The sequence below is a fragment of the Lithobates pipiens genome, unplaced genomic scaffold (assembly GCF_037356315.1).
Source record: "Lithobates pipiens isolate NorthernLeopardFrog02 unplaced genomic scaffold, aLitPip1_a1.2 Scaffold_16, whole genome shotgun sequence".
In the NCBI taxonomy this organism is placed as follows: Eukaryota; Metazoa; Chordata; class Amphibia; order Anura; family Ranidae; genus Lithobates; species Lithobates pipiens.
The window spans coordinates 223,279,185-223,299,150 of NW_027507748.1; the positions used below are offsets into that span (position 1 = coordinate 223,279,185).

General features: G+C 37.5%; 1 protein-coding gene across 2 annotated transcripts in view; it reads right to left on the reverse strand.

The window, feature by feature from the left end:
• NECTIN3 (nectin cell adhesion molecule 3) overlaps nt 1–19,966 on the reverse strand; it is a 182,555-nt gene that overhangs the window by 36,999 nt on the left and 125,590 nt on the right. Inside the window, exon 6 of one of the 2 annotated variants that reach the window (XM_077481119.1) lies at nt 8,996–11,049. The exons of the other annotated variant lie outside the window; for it this stretch is intronic. Coding sequence (XP_077337245.1) covers nt 10,463–11,049 — 587 coding nt within the window. The 3' untranslated portion in view covers nt 8,996–10,462. Of the gene's footprint in view, nt 1–8,995; nt 11,050–19,966 lie in introns of those variants that run through there. 2 annotated transcript variants of the gene reach the window in all.

Sequence of the window (19,966 nt, forward strand, 5' to 3'; positions counted from 1 at the left end):
AAACACTGGAGGTTTCAATAAACTGCTGATCCAATTCATTAAAATTAATATTGGTGAACTTCTGTCAAACACACATTTTGAATTTTGTATCAAACTCCAAAAATATTTTGCTATAAAACTTTTAAATAGCTACTACAAATTCATAATGCTTATGTAAAGGAAAATACAAAGTCTGGAAGACTAGAGACAAGAAAATAGCTGTACTCACATAAAAAAAAAAAAAAAAGGGCAGTGAATCAGTTTATGTTGTATAGAGGGATAGGGTATAATTTAGTAGGTGTGTGAACAATTGGATAATGTGAAATATTACAGGGTACCTTCAATAAAACATTACTAATTAAAAAGCAGTGTTTAAAGAAAATCTCAAATGAGTCTCACAGACATTAAAATTTCAGTTGATCTAATAATAGACAAATCCAGTTGAAGAATTCATGTATTTTTAATATACGTTTTCTGTATGTCTGCTTAGCATTTTAAATTAAAGTCAGAACTATATAACTGATGTAGTGACAGTGTGTTTTTAAGCTTGCCCCTATTAATACATTTAGCGAAACAAATAAATTAAAACCATGCTGTGTCTCGCTAAATATTAACAAAAAATGACTAAATTTCCATCTTATGTGATAAGTTATATTTTAGAATTGTAGTATTTGAATTTCAGAGCTCCCAGTGGATTTTGCGCAAATAGATATATAGATAGATTTCTACTACTGTGGAAATGTTAGAATCTATTAGGAATATATAGGTTAGCCATCACTTTTATTAAAAATATTTTTTTTTAGACATACAGGCAAATTAAATTACATGATTTGGTTTATTTTCTCTAAAATAGGTGTATGGCACGTGTATACGTGTATGTATGTGCAACATGTATGAAAATCTAACAATCAAATGCTTTCATGTATATTTACCACATTTCTGTGATTATAGATGTCAGCACTTTTCCAGTAAGGTGATATGATTATAACACTGCGAGAACAAACATTTACTATTAAACATTTACCATTACATGGAATAAGATGAGTCTTTCAGGCAACCAAGATCTTTGATTTCCATATAGCCAAAAGAAGGAGCAAGATTAGCAGTTTTTAGGTTGAACTTGATTGACCTATAATCCTTTTCAACCTATTTATGCATGAAATTACTAAAATCATAGACTTTTACTACCAACCAGCAGAAGAAATCTATATTTTGAGGCAGCACCGATTTCTGGGGAATCAAGCACCCTTATAATAATAAGACATTTAAAGAATTACAATACACAGGCCACACACATGTATGCATCTATATACATCAATAATGAATACTTGTGTAAGAAGTTGCGGTTTATCAGTTGTGGACATGAATAAAGCAAAAAAATAAAAAATAAAAATAAATAAAAAAAAAGCTTCAAAACATTCAAATCATTAACACTCCCGGCCTTGATGCGTGTATTTGTCCTTAACGTTACAATGTTAATATATGACGTAGAGCTGCACGATTCTGGCCAAAATGAGAATCACGATTTTTTTTTGCTTAGAATAAAAAGATCACGAGTCTCGACGTAAAATCTTTCACATATATACAAAAAAAAGGGCTAACTTTACTGGTTCGTTTTTTCTTAAATTATTAAAGTAATTTCTTCCTAAAAAAATGCATTTGAAAGACCACTGTGCAACTACAGTGCGACATAAAATATTGCAACAACCACCATTTTATTCTTTATGGTGTCTACTAAAAAAATATATATAATGTTTGGGGGTTCCAAGTAATTTTCTAGCAAAAAAAAAATTAAATAAAATGATTTTAACTTGAAACTAACAAATGTCAGAGAAAGTTTTAGTGTTTAAGTGGTTTAACTTTTTTCACTTACAAACGAAGTCTATTCCATTGAAAAATTGTTACAATGTTTATACTTAAGTTCAACTGATAAAGAATGTTTTGATTTTTGGCGGACTGCCCGGTTTTTTCCTTCCTTTCTTTTGAGGGCTGTGGCTTCAGAAGAGCAGAAAGAATTCTTTGCATAGAAAGAATCGGGAAACACTTTAGTCAAGATCGCCATAACGAGTCTTGAAGATTAATCGTGCAGCTTTAATATGTCATATGTTGCAGTGTAATAACCTGAATAAAGTTAAGTCAGAAACGGCCAGCACAGTACAAAAAAAAAAAAAATAAGTTCCTGCTGTAATTCTGGTGTTTAGTGAATGCAAAACCCAAAGTAAAGGCAAAGTGTTAAAGCATGTATTTATCAGGTATATAGTAAGAATTTAAATAAGGCAAATTTTGATATGAAAAAAAAAAAAAAAAAAAAAGGACAAAAAAGGCAGCATCTAATGTTTTGTGGAAATTGTTATAAATATTTAAAAGTATAAAATAGCTGTAATCTCAGACTGCATTTTATTTTAGTCGTTGTTTGGGACTGATTTATTAATACAGGTAGCAGGGATGCAAACAAAAACTATTAACACCTGACTGTGCAGACTAAATGGCCAATAGGAAATTTATATGAAAAAAAAGTCTGTGCTTCAAGGAAGTACTGAATGTCACCCCTTAATGCAACAATAATCTATACATACATATGCCAGGACCATGCTATTTAAATTATCGTACTATAAATTTTACACCGTTTACAGTGTTTTGTTAAATCTGAACAATTATTTTTTTATATACAGTTCCCTTACTAACAAACTGACCATACAGAGGAAGAGAGCTGCCTGTTACAGAAATAAATTCACCTCTGTTGTGCCAAACGTATAGGGTGCTCATATGTGCTAGTTAACCATGACACAAAGGTCAAATTAACTCCCCTTCCTGTATATGGTCAGTTATAATTACAATTCAACACATCAACTTGAAACATCTATTACAATCGTTACAATTTTTTATAACAAAAGAACTAAAACACAGGAATTCTGTACTGCAAGGGTATATATAAACACACATGGTCCTGTATTGTTCCAGGCCTAGAATCAACAGTAGTTTGCCATAAAAAATGCCAGAGTCAAAACTATCTGAACTGACAGCCACAATAAATAAATATACAGTGGTATATTCAAACTGTTAATAGTGCCAGCACTAAAACTAAACATTTGAAGCAAGGAAGCTTCTTACAAACACATTGTATGGTCTCATCATGTTTGCCGTAATGTACCTCCACATATTAGCAATTTGTACATATAGTGACAGCTAGTGAACCTTGCTCATCCTTAAACAACCCAATATAGGGTTGCCTAAAGTGGGCGTTTCATGTATGCCTGCCTTACTGATATGTTATATTATAAGAGCAAAAGTATCATTACAAATCAGTCCTTGATCTCCAGTCACCTGTCTAGACTGAGATGATGTCATCAGTCTGCAGGAGGCAGTAGAAAGCATTTACTTAGGGCCCTTCCACATGGCATTCAGAAAAAAGTCCGCCCTTTTGTTTTTTAGGGAGACCTGATTGGAAGTCCCACGCAGCCCCATGGAAAGGTGGATGTACACAAACTTATGTCGGTTTACACCTACATCTGGCCACCCATAGAGCTGTCATTGATCCGCTGGGCACAAACTGAATGGCCCCAGATGTCACAAAAACCAACAACTGTCATTTTCAGCTTTGATTAAGTAGGGGATCCACCCCCCACCACCTTTTACCTTACCAGAGCTCACCTGCCTCCTTGACCAGTCTCCCTCGGCAACACTACCTGGTGCTTCCAGGTATGGTGGAGCATGTGACCTCCCCTGGAATAGCGCTCGGGTCTTGGCTGCCACATGACTGAGGGAGTGATGTCCCCTCTCCCCCTGGCCGCCGACACTGCTGATTTCAGTTCTGGCTGTGGGAGGGGAAGAAGCAGAGTAGGTTACAGCAAGGTGAGTACTGGGAGTGGGTGAGGGGGCCTAGGAAACAACACTGTAATTTTGCCTTGCAAAGTGGCAGCGCCTTTTTAGGCAGCAGAATGAAGGTTCCACATGAACAGCAGGTTCTAAGACTATCTGTAGCACTTCATGCTACATACCAGACATTCATTAATTCCAACTTATTCTAGGGCTAGCCAAGCTTTCATTATTATTTTTTTTAAAGCAGGGCAAGTTCTCAAATTTGAATGCCATAAAAAAGATGTAGTCAGTGAAAAAAAAGTCACACGATGGTGGATAATTACATCTGGTCATCTAATTGGAGTAGTCATGGCACACATTACAAATGATAACATATTCAGAATAAAAGATATACAGTTAAAGTTATTTGCCGGCCATTCATACACTAATCATTCCAATCTATTATATGCTTATTCATAGTCTAACATTTTAGGATCAATGATATACATTTTTTGACTGCATTGTTTTACAGATGGATTCAGCCTTGCCCATTACCAGGCATGAATAGAATACATATTAGTATAAATTCCTTTCTAATTGATACCTTCCATTTTAGGTCATGATTCTTACATTACAATGCATTTCAATGCAATGTTCTCTGGAACTACATCAACACAAACTACAGCAAGTTGGGGTCAATATGACCTTACATTTTCGACTTTAGATCATATAAAAGCTATAACACGAAGCAATACAAAATAACAGATTACACATTCATAACGGTATGCATATAAAAAAAAAGTCCTAAGGACAGAATATACCGATACATGCTTTCTCTTGGAACATACAAGGACACTTTGGCATCACTACTAAGTTTGGTACCATGATGTTGCTTCAAATAAAAAGAAAGGCCAAATAGCATATATATAAAAAAAGGAAATGCAAGCTCAAAAGCAAGTTCTATGAAACCACAAACAAAAAACGAATTAGCAGCTTTAAAGAGTCACTGTCACCTTGCTCATTCAGGGGAAAGTGACAGTGTTTTTGCAAAGAGCCCCCCCACCCCTATCACCAACTTCCATTTACTCACCTTGGCAGCAATCCCTTCCAGCTCCTTCCTCATTTGCAGCCAGTGACATTACCGAGCACATCCAGGTATAGGAGAGCATCCAACCTCCTCCCAGTGCCAGAGGTATCAGTGGTCTGAGGGAGAGGGTGGGGGGCAGATAACACTGTCTCTTTCAGGTTAAAAATGCAAAACTTCAAGCTGAACTTCTGGGCAACAGCTATATTTACAGGTTAAATACGTTTACAAGCTGCTTAACTGGATCTGTATTACTGTACATCCAGTACTGATATATTATACAGGTCTAGCACACAGCAAGACCCTGTCTGGTAGAGCCAAGAACCTTATTTCTTTGTTGGAGTTCAGTAACACTCACGGGTGTTGTCCTTTACCCCCACCCTGTGACTGGACAGTGAAATGAAAAGCAGTGGTTTGCTGTTTCTACCTCTCCCAGTCTGAGCACAGGAAACCGCAAGAAACTGAAACCTAGCCAAATTCAGGTACTTGTTCTACTTGCATTAACCCCCCCCCCAAACACACACATTGACACTTAAGAGTTTATTTATACCTGCCTGTAGTTCAGCTTTAAAACTAATGATATGCCCTTTTATCTGAAAATTGATCTACAAATAACTATAGGGTTTAGAACCATTTGGGCAGGGCCACTAAAAGGTAATGCAGTAGCATCAGTTAGAATAGCAGCCAAACCTTGCCACATGCATGGAAAATGGCAATTAAGATATGCGTCCCAACCCTGCAAGTCAAAATTTGGTGATCACATGGCATACATAACTGCCTAGGAGTCTATGCATCAGCTAAAGCGATAAATAACATGACATATATCAACAAATTTTCTTGTGGAATCACAATACTGTTGCCCATCTCTCATATTCCCAGCTACAGTTTAACCACTTGCCGACCGGCTTGCGCCGATATACGTCGGCAGATTGGCACAGCTGCGCAAAACAACGTATGGGTACGTCATTCCCTTTAAGAGCCTCCGGAGGCTCTGCGAGGGACCCTATGCTCGTGACCCGCAGGCGTGATTGCCGGTCACCCGCGATGGCATGCACAAGAGCCAGCATTGGGATGTGTGTGTGTAAACACACAAATCCCTGTTCTGTCAAGGGAGAGGAGACATATCGTTTGTTCCTAACTAAGTAGGAACAACAATATGTCTCCTACCCCAGTCAGTCCTATCCCCATAGAGCTATAAACACTAAGGAACACATTTAACCCCTTGATCGCCCCCTAGCATGAACTCCTTCTCTACCAGTGACATTTACACAGTAATCAGTGCATTTTTTTTTTTTAGCTCTGATCGCTGTATAAAGGTCAATGGCTCCAAAAAATTTGTCAAAAAAGTGTCTGATCTGTATGCCGCAATACCGCTAAAAAATTGCAGATCACTGCCATTACTAGAAAATGATTGTGATTTTTTTTTACCACAAATATGTAGAAGAATATATATTGGCCTGAACTGATAAAGAATAAAAAAAAAAAACTTTTGAGATAATAGATATATATATATATATATATATATATATATATATATATATCTATCTATCTATCTCATTTTAATTGTTGCTCTTTTTTGTTTATAGCACGAAAAATAACAACCGTAGAGGTGATCAAATATCACCAAAAGAAAGCTCTATATGTAGGAAAAAAAGCACGCAAATTTAATTTGGGTACAGCGTCCCACGACCGTGCAATTGTCAGTTAAAGCAACGCAGGGCAGATACAACACCATCACATGCTGGTTTGTGTCCATTAAAAATATAATTGTTTACTTTTAAAAACTAGCGTAACTACCTGAATTTGACCTGGCTCCAGCCTGGAGACCCTCGTGCAGCACAGCTCGGACTAGGAAAGGGAGGGGCAGCAGAGGAATCCATTCAGGTGTGCTGCAGTACTCATGGGCAATGAGCAGAGTGAAAAAGATAGGCTGATCATTCTGCTGCTTCTGCTTAACTGTCTGGCCATAGACTGGAAAAAGGAGCAAAACAAAGTTCAAGTTTCCAGACTCCCTATTTCTAAACCGTTCCACTATTTGAGTTTTTTTTTTACTTCCATACGCGCCACCATTCGTTTTTGGTGGGTAAAGATACCCACTCAACATAACTAAAAATAAAAAAAATAAAATCCAGATGATGTTTAAAAAGGGGGAGATATTGAGCCAACCTGGCTAACATGATGAAATATCTCTTTGCCATTTTCAGGCTTCAGTGCTGTAGGTTGACAATTGCCTGCTTCATAGAAGCAACCCTACTTTATGATGCTATAGAAGTGTTCTACACCCTGAAACTAGTACCATCTTTGGGCTGGCTGTGGCCTCAGTTCTGAAAGTTAAGAGACATCTCAACATGGGTCTTAATAACAGAACAGTGGTGTGCTCCTAGCAACCAATTAGTAACCAACATAAAATAATCTGCTCACTCTTGATAAAAGAACCTTTCATGGTTCTAAAACGTTGCACTTGTTTGTGACTTCTATTATTTTCATAACAAAGTCAATCTTACTGAAGAGGAAGGTGCTGGCACCATGATTTTTGTTCTACCGTATTTTAATTGTGTAGGATGCGTAATTAAAAAGAATGCAAAACTGCAATATTGCTATTCATTTATTTTAAATATAGGAAAAGCAGTTGTTCAGTAATCTGTTAAAAAAAATTTAAGTCAGCAGCTATAAAAACTGTAACTGCTGACTTTTAATAGGACACTCATCTGCCCCAGGATGCAGAGCTGTCCTCATCCGGCCGGCTTCTTCACCAGGTTTGGTTCCCGGTACCAGCATACTAACCGTGGGCAGCCGGGTATGACTGCTTGAGGCTTCACAGCCAGCTGCTCACTGCGCATGTGTGACCCGCGCTGAGCTAATTGGTCCTGCAGCTTTCCGGGACCTGTGAAATCAAGCACTCTAAAGAAGAAAAGCCAATCTCAAATCGTTGTAGAGTACCCCACAAATTGAGCACCCTATGGAGCTGTCAGGTTGTGCCAGCAAGTATATAGCTTCTTTTGCTCTCTTAGTGGCTGTGATGACCTTTATATGGAGTATGTTTTTTTGACAATATGGAGAGTACAACTGAAGGTAGATGTGGATCGCTACACCAAGATTTACAAAAAAAAAAAAAAAAAATCAGTATGTAGTTTAGCCTAATCAGTTTTAGCATAAGACGCCCTATAAGATGACACAAAGGTCGCTCTTGCATAAGTGAAAAATTGCACCAAAAGATACATGTACTGATTATGTGGTCTTATTCTTTTTTGTCAGTGTGGCCACAGACAGCTTCCTATGTGCACTGCCCATGAAGCCAAAAAAAAAAAAATCTGTGAGGATATCCTGAGCAAATTTTTATTTTTTTAATAAAATTATGCAAGATTAAAGCTACAGACATAACACCTATGTACAGATACCATAGGCAAATAAAGCAAAAATACTTGAATTGTCTCAAAATCAAATCAACAAAAAGAGCGAAAAAAAAAACCCACTGGTACTGGAGTACTAGTGAAGAATGAAGAACTCCGGGGGAATCATTTACAAGACCTATTGCGTGCAGTGGAGTATGTTGTCTGATGTGAGAGATACAAAATAATATTTTTACAATTCCATAAATGCTGCTTTCTATACCATTCTTCATCTCGTAACAAAACTGATCAAGGTTATTTAATATGGAAAAAAAGAGCGTAATTACTATAAAAATGTATAGTAACCCATAGAAACTGTTTTAGTAAAACAGTAAACTTTACAAGTACAGTCAGTCATTTGGTTGCTGTGGATTAACTATTTTTTTTTACACACAAAACATACTGCACTATAGGTTTGATTATGTAGGAAAGAAAGTCATCTAAAAAATAAAAAATAAAAAATTTGACTATCTAGATGCTGTGAGCAAGAATATGTCTTGTCCGGTTTAGTAAATAAGCCTTTTTAGACAATCAAATTTTACAGCATCTTAGACTTCTGACTGGTGCCTGAGTTATTAGAGTTGATGCAAATAAATATACAGTAGATAGGAGATCCCTTCTTTACAACGGTGTCATCTATTAAGATGGTACTTAATTTAGGATACCACAATTTCATTTGCTTTGCTAGCATAGAAAAGAAAAATATCAGTATGTGCTTCAAAAATGGTCGCACAGAAAAAAAATGTGATTTTATTATAGAGGCCTTTATTTAATAAGACACATTTGCAAAGTGCAGCATCCCATAGTGACCAATTACAAATTACCCATTTGCCTGACTACACTAGAATGAAATCTAAATTTGTAACCATTGTTCCTTGTCTACTGTTACCATTTAATCAAGTTGCACTTTTAAATGTTAATGATTTAATTCACAAATGCTTCATTTTTTGGTTGATACCATAGTATTACCTTGGCAATATGTACATAAATAGGAAAAAGCAGGAAGATATCATTTAAACTACACCCGTCATCTAACACCACAAAGGCAGCTATTTTGAGGGATGCAGATGTAACAATATCCACGAGAAGCACAATGTTTCAACCCATTAGGAACTCATGACAGCAATAAGTCATAGCTAATATTTACTGGGCCCTTATGACTAGTCAAGTGAGAAGCTGCACTCCTCTAGGTGTTGATTTGGCTTACAAGAAATCGCTGACTCTTATAACATACATGCTAGGTGCACTTTAACTTGTCAGTAGGACATCAACATTTCCAACAATCACCACTCTGCAAATGGAATAGGATGGTCTAGTGCAAAACACCGGAAAATTGTTTGCCTTAAAATATCACAAATGCAACAGATTTCTAGTGATGAGACCAAATGTATTTTGTAGATTCAAACTGAAAACAATATATTTTTTTAAACTCCTTATTAAAAAATGTCAACGGAAATATATGCAGAAAAAAATAAATAACAGTTCTGATCTACATAAGGTGGGCATTGGCTTATTATACAGCTTTAAACATGTATATTTTTCTTCAGTGCTTAATACAACAGCACTTTATCTGAGCTGTAGAAAAAAAGTAGAAAACTGCTAAAAAATACCTTACAAAAATAAACTGCGGCCTTGAACATAACAAAGCATTTTTAAAGGTTTTGGATCATTTTCTTAAGTGCTCATCTAAAACACATTGTACTGTACACTGAATTGATAGCAGCATTTTTTTTTTAACAATTCCTAAGCTATAGCAGAATATCTAATGAATATGAGTTTATTTTATAGAATTAATACATTAAATTTTGCTGTACCATTGAGGTAATTTTATGAGCTATAAGGCCTATGAATGACATGGTGCAAATGGAACTAGTGTGCTGTAACTTTGGACATCCAATAAAACTTTAGCTCTCAAACTAGTCAAAGCTGAAATGTTATTATCTGCTGTTTGTTATAGCCCATGTGATAATATATCTATTGAACTAGTGCCAGAACATCATGTACATCCTTCATTGCAGTTTGTTAACAGTTCGTTTAACAAATCAAATATTCCAAGCTAAATCTTATTTACATACTCTGCGTTGAGTGGAGGTTTTAGAAACCTTATTGTATAAATTCATTTCAAGACATGGTAAATGGTTATGAAAAAACGATCAGAAATTTTACTTCGACAATCATGTAGCTGAATACACAGTTCAAACGGCTGCAGTCTCTACACGTACCACTCCCTTCTGGATATAACAGAACCATCCACATGTGAGACCAAGTCATCTTCATTATCGAAGTTCTGATTGTACCTTGAAACTATAGGCACATTTTTTTCACTATAGTTATTGACTGGCCTGTCATATTGCTCTTGATATCTGTTATAACTAACAATATGGTTCCAGTCAGAGTTATCATCGTCGTGAAGATACTCATTGTACATATGATCATTGCTTTTAATGTCAACCTCCTTTTTCAGGTTGTCAGGAAATGGGTCGAGATCCTCAGGCTGGAGCACATCAATCTGAGACTCCTTCTGCATATCAGATGGAGGAATGTAGCTTTTGGTAAAATAATCACCTCGGAACGTCTGTTTCCTCCTATGGTAGATAACTCCAAATAACACAATGAAAAGGATCAAGAATAGACAACCTCCTACTACGCTGCCAATAATGGTGCCAAAGTTTCCATCCTGCATGGTCGCCATGGTTGACGCTGGTATATGGAACTTTATGGAAGTCGTTGCTAAGCCTGTAGTGTCAATGGATGAATGGGTCTGTGGACTTGTAGGAGGAGGAGTAGTAGCAGGAGGATCTAATGTAAGAAGCAGACAGACAGAGAAGGAAAATTATGTTAATATTAACTAGCTAACAATGTTGATAATGACAATGAACACAAAAGGTATGTGTCAAATACCAAGCTGCAACAAAATGCATTTTTGCACAGATACAGGTTTTGGCTATGCCAGTGAACATACGGTCTAAAGTCAAGAGAACTTAAATTCATTATTTAGGCTGTAAAGTTAATTTAGGCACGACTAAAGACTGGTGTACAGGAAGTACAGATTGACCAGTTCTGCCTAAATAGCATTCACCCAAGAGACAGAGCAACCAATGCCAAAAAACTGGACACATAAGTAGGCATCACTGAGCTATAGAACTGTAACCTTTGGATAAGGGCAAGTTCGTAAACCTTTTCTTATTGTAATGTGATTACTGTAATAAGACAAAATGTTACAATAAATTGAATTTAATTCTAGAAAATAGATGGTTATTCAAGACCCTTTAGGCAAATCAGTTATTTGAAATGATCTTTACGGCACTTAACAAAAAGAAGTTCATCGCTTCTATATGCTGTGTTTTCTGACGTTTTGCCTGGATTTTTTTTTTTTGTTTTTTACTAATGCAAATCAAACAAACTCCATGTTCTACCATGAAAGCAAAATACTTCCCCCTCACCAAACAGTGGTTAAGGCTTGGGCTGAGCCCAAAATAATATTACATTCCATGTAATCCCTTCAGCAAGCACAGGGCCAAGTAATAAGTACACTTTATTACATGCAAATAATGTTTGTATAATAGTGATTTAACCTAATTGAGCGTGCTCAAAAGCCACCACAGCTAATGTACATAGACTGAAAATGATGGAGGAGGATACTGGGTAATTTTAAAGGTGTATTTTTGTGCATTTTCATTTACACTGCATAATGTCTCTCAATTTTTCAGTCCTAAGGAAAACCAATCAGTGCCAACATTTTTTGATCTGCTTGAAAAGCTGAAATAATTATAACATGCTGAGGCATCTAATGCTAAATCAGACTGATAATTCCAAGCTATGAAATGTTTCCATTGGTGTGTAGCTGCCTAGAAAATGATAGGGCACATCTGAGCACAGACTAACAATGAACCCAGCAGGCCCCTGTTTTTGTCACCTTTTGTGAGTAGCACGATGTTAGTAGCAGAACTTTGAATGTGTTGCAAAAGTAATAGAGGCATGCTGTGTAAATGTTTAAAATTACCATCTAATTCCTGCCTATGTAATTTCAGAAAACATATGATGATAATTTGAATGTGGTGCTTATTAAAAACTGTAAGGGGAAAGCAATATATTACCCACAGCATTGATTCAAATATTCACCATAATTTTGTAGCCTGTATCCTTTTTTCCTTCTTTTTTTTGATGGCTACTTTAAGTAGGGTGCTTTTAGCTTTACTCTAAACTTCCTGAAACAGAGGCTACCAAAAACTACTTTATCATAATATTCACATGACATTACAGTTTTACATGTTTTGGGGTCATTGCCAATGAAAATGAAACTCCAACAACTTCAACAAATTAGATTAGAGTACTGTGAAATTATGTAAACTAGATTATTTCCTATGAAAGCAGACAAAAAAGTTCCTTGACATGTAAAGCCAGTCGTAGATGTGATTTTCTTTCCTGCAACCATGGGTTGCAGAAAAGAAAATCACTTGTTCCACTGTGTTGACGGGGAAATCCCCTATCGCAGAGGAGAATACAGTGATTATTACTAGGGGATATAGACACTTGCAATAATTGCATGCAAAATCTGATAGGCTGGTTGATTGATCATTAAACTTGGGTACAATCCCCCTGCCCATACATGGTTTGAATCTTGGCCAGTTCAGCAGAGACTGAAAGGTCTACGGCCAGCTTAAATAACGTGTGATAAAACAGCCAATTTATTTAAAAGTAGATTATTTGGCTAACACTGAGGTCAAAAACTTTGTTATGCATTTTACGTTATAGAATAGTCCCAAACACAAGATTTTAAAGAGAATTTCTACGAAACTGCTGTTTAGGACTCTTACAGTAGTCCCAGGCTCACTGCAAATATAGATTTAACTCTTTACTGCTACCTTGTGCAAAGGCCATCTAAAACAACTGTTTTGTGTGTATTTGTTTAAAAAGAAAAGAAAAAACTGTTTTCAATGTGACCTGTTTCCACAATAAGCCGACTTTGGTTAACCAAATACTGCAAGCTTTTTTTCTAGATTATTAGAAATTTAAAAGGGAGTTATAATGTTTTGCATTCATTTTCTTTTATATTACTGTCCAATACTACAGAAGGTTTACAAGGTGTTTCTGTATGAAAACACATGATCAGTAAATCATGTGTGTTCATTCGCCTGTACACGTTTAAAAGAGGTAGTGAATTTCTACGGCTTAAAACACACAATGTTGCCAGGTTTAGGTCCAGTTCACATATGTACATTTGGTGTGTTTCAGGAGTGGTGCAGTAGAATAAGCCCTGCTGCTACATCTTTGAAGGGGTTTACAGCAAAGACCTCAATAGTAACCCCTGTGGAATGTGCTTAAAAAAACATTTGTAATCTGAACTTATTTTTCTTTTAGTCAATTAAATATAAATTGTTCTCTTGAAAATTTTCATATTCACCATTTGCAACCAGCAGGTTAGGTTGTATACCCAAGCCTGCTCAGAAAGTCAGCCCATGCATACATTTTTTTTAAATAAAACAGGACACCAGGGGGAGGGAGCGTTCACATTGGGGTGGCAGAGAGACACTTGACACCCAAGAGGTGGAAACTTAACAAAAGGAAACTTTCATAGGATGTTAATGTTGTAAAGATTGCACAAAACTGGGGACAGGAAGCAATGGTGACATAAGGCATACAGCTACATTTATTTTTTTCTAGATGGCTTTAATATCACTTTAAGAAAAAGCCTGGGTACCATGCATCTGATCTGTGCACTCAAATACTTAGGTTCTTATACTTTGCAGCCATTATCATTATCAAACATAGGAATATCAGGAGGTAATTAGTTAAAAATGTAATTATATACAACATAAAGTGACATAGGTTAGCTTAAATGGCATGTCATTTACAAAAAATGACAACGAAATTAGTTTTACTAATAGGTTTTAGATTTCACAGCACAAGTAGGATGAAATACCACTGTAAAGAAATCCAATAAGCAACATTTTATCTAAGAATAAAAAGCTATCAAAATAACCAAAAACAATTAGCATATGGACATAAGTCACCTAATCGGCCCTTTTTCAACTCAAATAGTAGAAATGGAATATATTTTGACAAACTGCCCATTTTATATTTGCATAGCACACACATTTCATCCTCATTTCTTATTTTTGCTGCATAACTTTAAAGCAGTAATAAACCTGAAACCAAAAACGTAATATATTGCAGCTTATGAATCATTAGACATGGTGGCTGCATACATTTCTTTTATGCTTTTCCCCCTTTGTTTTTCACCTGGTGATCTGCCCAGTAACACACCCCCTGAATCTGGAGTGCATTATGGAATGTTATATAGACTAGCAGCTTTAAATATTCTAACAAATTGAAGTTAAACTCCCGCTAACACTTTATAAGCAATTACAGTAAACTGTTTTTTTTTTTGTTTTTTTTGGGATAAAGGTTTTACATAAACAAAACTGACCATTCTAAGCACCCCTGTCAGTGTTCAATTGTTTGTCTCATCCCCTTAACTGCTACAGTTTGTTGAACTACAACATACTGATCAGATTTTAACCACTTCTGGGCCGCCGCACGCCGATATACGTCCTAAATTTGAAGAGGGATATCTTTGTTATGGCAGCAGCTAGCTGCCATAACCATGGTATCTTCTTCTTTGGCCGGCAGTCCGGTTTCCAATAATAGTGCTCTCTGCGGTGGATTCACTGCGAAAATCCCTTTTATCGGCGGCAGGAGAGAAGGCCCCCCTGTGGCCTCTGCAACTTACCGGAGCCCTCGGCAACGTCGAAAGGCGATCGGGCCCTTCTGCTGGCTGGGTATGGATATGAGTGAGGGGGAAGATGGCACCCACCTGTTTTCATACCATTTTGTTTATTTTTTTTATTGCATTTTAGTGTAAATATAAGATCTGAGGTCTTTTTGGCCCTAGATCTCATATTTAAGAGGTCCCGTCATGCTCTTTTTCTATTACAAGGGTTTACATTCATTTTAATAGGAATAACAGTGACACTTTTTTTTTTTTTTTAAGAACAGTGTAAAAAAAAAAAGGTAAAAAAAAACAAAAAAAAACAAACAAAAAATAAACACATTTTAAACGGGCCCGTCCTGCTGAGCTTGTGCGCAGAAACAAACGCAAATGTGAGTAGCGCCCGCATATGAAGACGGCGTTCAAACCACACGTCAGGTATCATTGCGATCGGTAGAGTGAGAGCAATAATTCTAGCCCTAGACCTCCTCTGTAACTCAAAACCTGTAGAATTTATTAAACATCACCTATGGAGATTTTTTTGCCATTCCACGAGACGGCGCAATTTTGAGGCGCTACATGTTGGGTATCGATTTACTCTGCGTAACATTATCTTTCACAAGCTAACTACTGTTCTTATTTTTTAATTCAAAAAAAAAATTTTCCCAAAAAAAAGTGCGCTTGTAAGACCGCTGTGCAAATACGGTATTACAGAAAGTATTGCAATGGCCACCATTTTATTCTCTAGGGTGTTTGAAAAAAAAAAAAAAGTATAATGTTTGGGGGTTCTAAGTAATTTTCAAGCAAAAAACTGTTTTTAACTTGTAAAACAACACATCTCAGAAAGAAGCTTGGTCTTTAAGTGGTTAATATTGCTTTAAAAATATATAAGAATAACATTGTTTATTCTACACAGTCTATTTATATAAAAAAATGCAGCTACAAGATATAAAATTTTCATCCAGTAAATCTGCAAATCTGCATGTGCATTTATTCTGTGTGAATTGAAAAGAAGGTTATTTGGGCTAATTTCTCTCTGAATTAATGTTCTTTTATTATTTGCATTAGTAAAACACCACATTATGACCACTAGATGGAGCAGAGGAAAAGAGGAAATACATACTTTGTGACAAGAGATACAATGTAACACTTTTAGAGAATGCTAGAGGGCATTAGCAAATAAATGTAGGGCAAGCCATAGATGTGATTTTCTTTCTTGCAACTATGGATTTTAGGAAGAAAATTTCCAGATTTCCCCAAAGCCCTATTATGTTCTGCCAGCAGGGGACCTTCCCTGCCAGAAAAACATGATAACTGCTGGAGGCTATTGCCACCGGCTGTATTTGCATGCAAAAAATCTGACAGGCTGGTTGTACTAAAGTCAATCAATCAACTTCAGTACAACCTGCCTGCCCATAGATGATCGAATCTCAGCCGGTCCCTGCTAAACTGGCAGAGATTTGATCCATCTTTGGTCGACTTGACCACCATTTTTGCCCAATTCACACTGAACAAATGTCAATGCAGCTTCACTGGATGAATGGCTATGCAATTCTTTTTATTTATATACGCCTAAATTGTGTCAAAGCACATCTAAAACACCTGAAAACTAAAACATGTATTTTGTTTTTTTATCTAATCATAGCATTGAAAATCTTACCTACAGATACAATCAGAAGAATATTATATGTTAAAGCTCAAAAAAATGTGCAATTAAATAGGTTCAGAGTGGACTAGAATAAGGGAAATGGATACTGACAGAGAGGGTATGTTATAATGTAATCCTTCTAATGTTACAAGGGAAGCATGAGAGATTATATTACAAGCATGCCATGAATATACTGCTAAATAATTGAGACTTTCAGGAGACAGTGACATATTCACATTTATTCATGGACCAGTGTTCTAATTTTATCTCAGAATTAAATGCTATTTTAATTACAACTGAGAGTGCATTAAAGATAATCTAATTTTACGTCCCCTTCTACTGGGAACAATTCCAGACTGTATCTTTCTCCAGCCACACAATGGCCAGTGCATTAAACACACAAGCATTTTTTTTTAAATAGTTAAAATAGTGGAAGTCCTCATAATGCTGTTAGATAGCAAGGCGCTAGGTAGAAAACCATAGCAGGAATGTCAGCGTGTAAAAAAAAATAAAATAGGATTTTTATAACAGCTTACCTGTAAAATCTTTTTCTTGGAGTACATCATGGGACACAGAACCTTAAGTAATTACTTAATGGATTATGGGCCACCTTCCTGTGTTGACACTGGTATACCCCCTCTTCCTTCCAGTAGTATTGCAGTTTTTATAGCCAAGCAAAATACTTAAACCCCATAAAGAGGGACGGGACCTCTGTGTCCCATGATGTACTCCAAGAAGATTTTACAGGTAAGCTGTATTCTGCCCATGATATAGCTCCAAGGGTGCCAACCCTTGGATTCACACCAGGAAACATAAGCCTTCCAAATTCTAATATATATAGTTCTGGAAGCTGGCTTCCTTGCATTACTCAAAGTTGAGATAACGGACCTGGAAAACCCACGTTTCTTCAGAATGTGGGTTTCAATAGCCAGGCCATTAAATTTAGCCTTCGTAAAGTAGGATGGAATATCGGTCCCTGTGAAAGCAGGTCTGGCCTTAGTGGAAGGGGCCATGGACCCTCCACTGCCATCTTTACGATTTCTGCGTACCATGACCTTCTGGGCCATGCTGGTGCTACCAGAATTACCGGCTTTCTTTCCAGCTTGATCTTGCAAAGTTGTGGCAGCAACTGAATAGGGGGGAATAAATAGATCAGTGAGAACTGATCCTACGGGGTCACCAAACATATCTGCTCCGCTTGCAAATGGATCCCTTGCAATGGACACAAAGTTGACTAACTGCATGTTGAATCTGGATGCTAGAAGATCTACGGCCGAAGTCCCCCATTTTTGGCAAACAACCCAAAAGACGTTGGGGTGAAGAGACCATTCCACTGGGAATAACTGCTGGCGAATTATGTAGTCCACCTGCCAATTCTCTACTCCCGGGATGAAAACTGCTGATAGGCATGGGACATTCTTTTCTGTCCAAGTTAGAATATGGTTCACTTCTCTCTGAGCTGAGAGACTCTTGGTGCCCCCTTGGTGATTGATATAGGCCACAGCCATGGCATTGTTGGATTGGATCCTGACAGGACAATTCTTTAACCTGGAGGTCCAGGTTTTCAAAGCCAGACACTACCCAAATCTCTAGGATGTTGATGGGCAGGGTTCTTTCAGATCTTGACCACTGTCCTTGGAAAGTCGTCTTTTCTAATACTGCTCCCCAGCCTGAGAGGCTGGCATCTGTCATTACTACTTTCCAGATAATTGGTCTGAAGGATTTTCCTTTCAGCAGGTTCTGGGTTAGTAACCACCAACCGAGGCTTTGGGACACTCTTGGGGACAGCGGCATTGACAAGTCCAAAGCTTGGGTCATTTTGTTCCAAGCAGACAGGATACTGTTTTGCAACAGTCTCGAATGGAACTGTGCATAGGGAACTGCTTCGAATGAAGCTACCATCTTTCCCAACAACCTAATGCAAAGGCGAATTGAGGGATCTCCTTTTGACCTGACCATCTGTACCAGCTCTTGTATGGAGCTGATCTTTGCTGGAGGCAAAAACACCCTTTTCTGGGCTGGGTCTATGATCAGGCTCAAATACTCCAGCTTTCTTAGTGGTTTTAAGGACGACTTCTCTAGGTTGAGGATCCAACCCAGACTTTCCAGGTAACTGGTTGTAACATGTACACTTTGCTCCAAGCCACTGACTGGTCTATTAGCAATATATCTTCTAGGTATGCCAAGACTGTTATGCTCTGTGACCTTAGCCTGGCTAGAGGTGGGGCCAGTACTTTTGTAAACACCCAGGGTGCTGTAGCTAGCTCAAAGGGCAAGGCTATAAACTGAAAGTGCTGTTCTACTTTGAAAAGCAGAAATATCAGGTGAGCAGGAAATATAGGGACATGCAGATATGCATCTCTGGTGTAGATGGATGCCATAAGTTCTCTTCCTTGTAGGGTAGAAACTACTGACTTGACTGACTCCATGCGAAAGGAGCGGATCTTCAGGAACTGATTTAAATTCCTTAGATCTAGAATGAGTTTGACATACCCATTTGGCTTTGATAACGTAAACAGGTTTGAATGAAACCCCAAACCTCGCTCTTCTATGGGGATCTGTATGATTACCCCCTGAGCCAATAATCGGTCTAATGCTTGAAACAGGGATTACCTTTTCCCTGGGTCTTTGGGAACATTTGATCTCAGGAAACAAGACGGTGGGAACTACTGAAATTCTAGTTTATATCCCTAGAGACACCGTGGAGATTACCCATCAGTCCTGAATTTCCCTTTACCAGACTTTTGAGTATTTCAGAAGTCTTTCCCCCACTTTGGCGAGGAGGGGGGGGGGGGGGGAAGTCTCTTCATAATGAGGCTTTAGTATTCTGCTTTGCAGATTTGTGGCCCCAGGTCTTCTTTTGTGCCTGGGTCTGACCCTGAGGTTTTCCTCTAGAGTCTGATGCGGAGGCCATTGCCTAGAGGCGGCTGCCCCTGGTGCAGGAGAAAGTCCATTTAAATGAAGGACGTTTTTACTTTCTTTTGACTGGTAAAAAAAAAAAAGTACTCTTTTCACTAGAAACCGTCTGGATGTATTTATCCAAATCGTCAAATAGTCACTTCCCATGAAAAGGGAAACTAGTCAGAAGCTCTATGCAAGGTGCTTCGGCAGACCAATCTTTTAACCAAAGGGTCCTATGCATGTGTACTAGCACAACGCAAGACGAGACACCTGGTGAATAGAATCCTTCATAGCATCTATGGCAAAACATAATGCTTTTGGTAACTTGGCCAACTCACAGGCCTGTTGTGCAGTGAGCTCTTTAAGAGCCTCTGTGAATTGGTCCTTTAAGGACTGACAAATGCCTGATGCTGCAAATGCAGGCTGAGTAACGGTCCCTAAGGAAAGAGGATAAC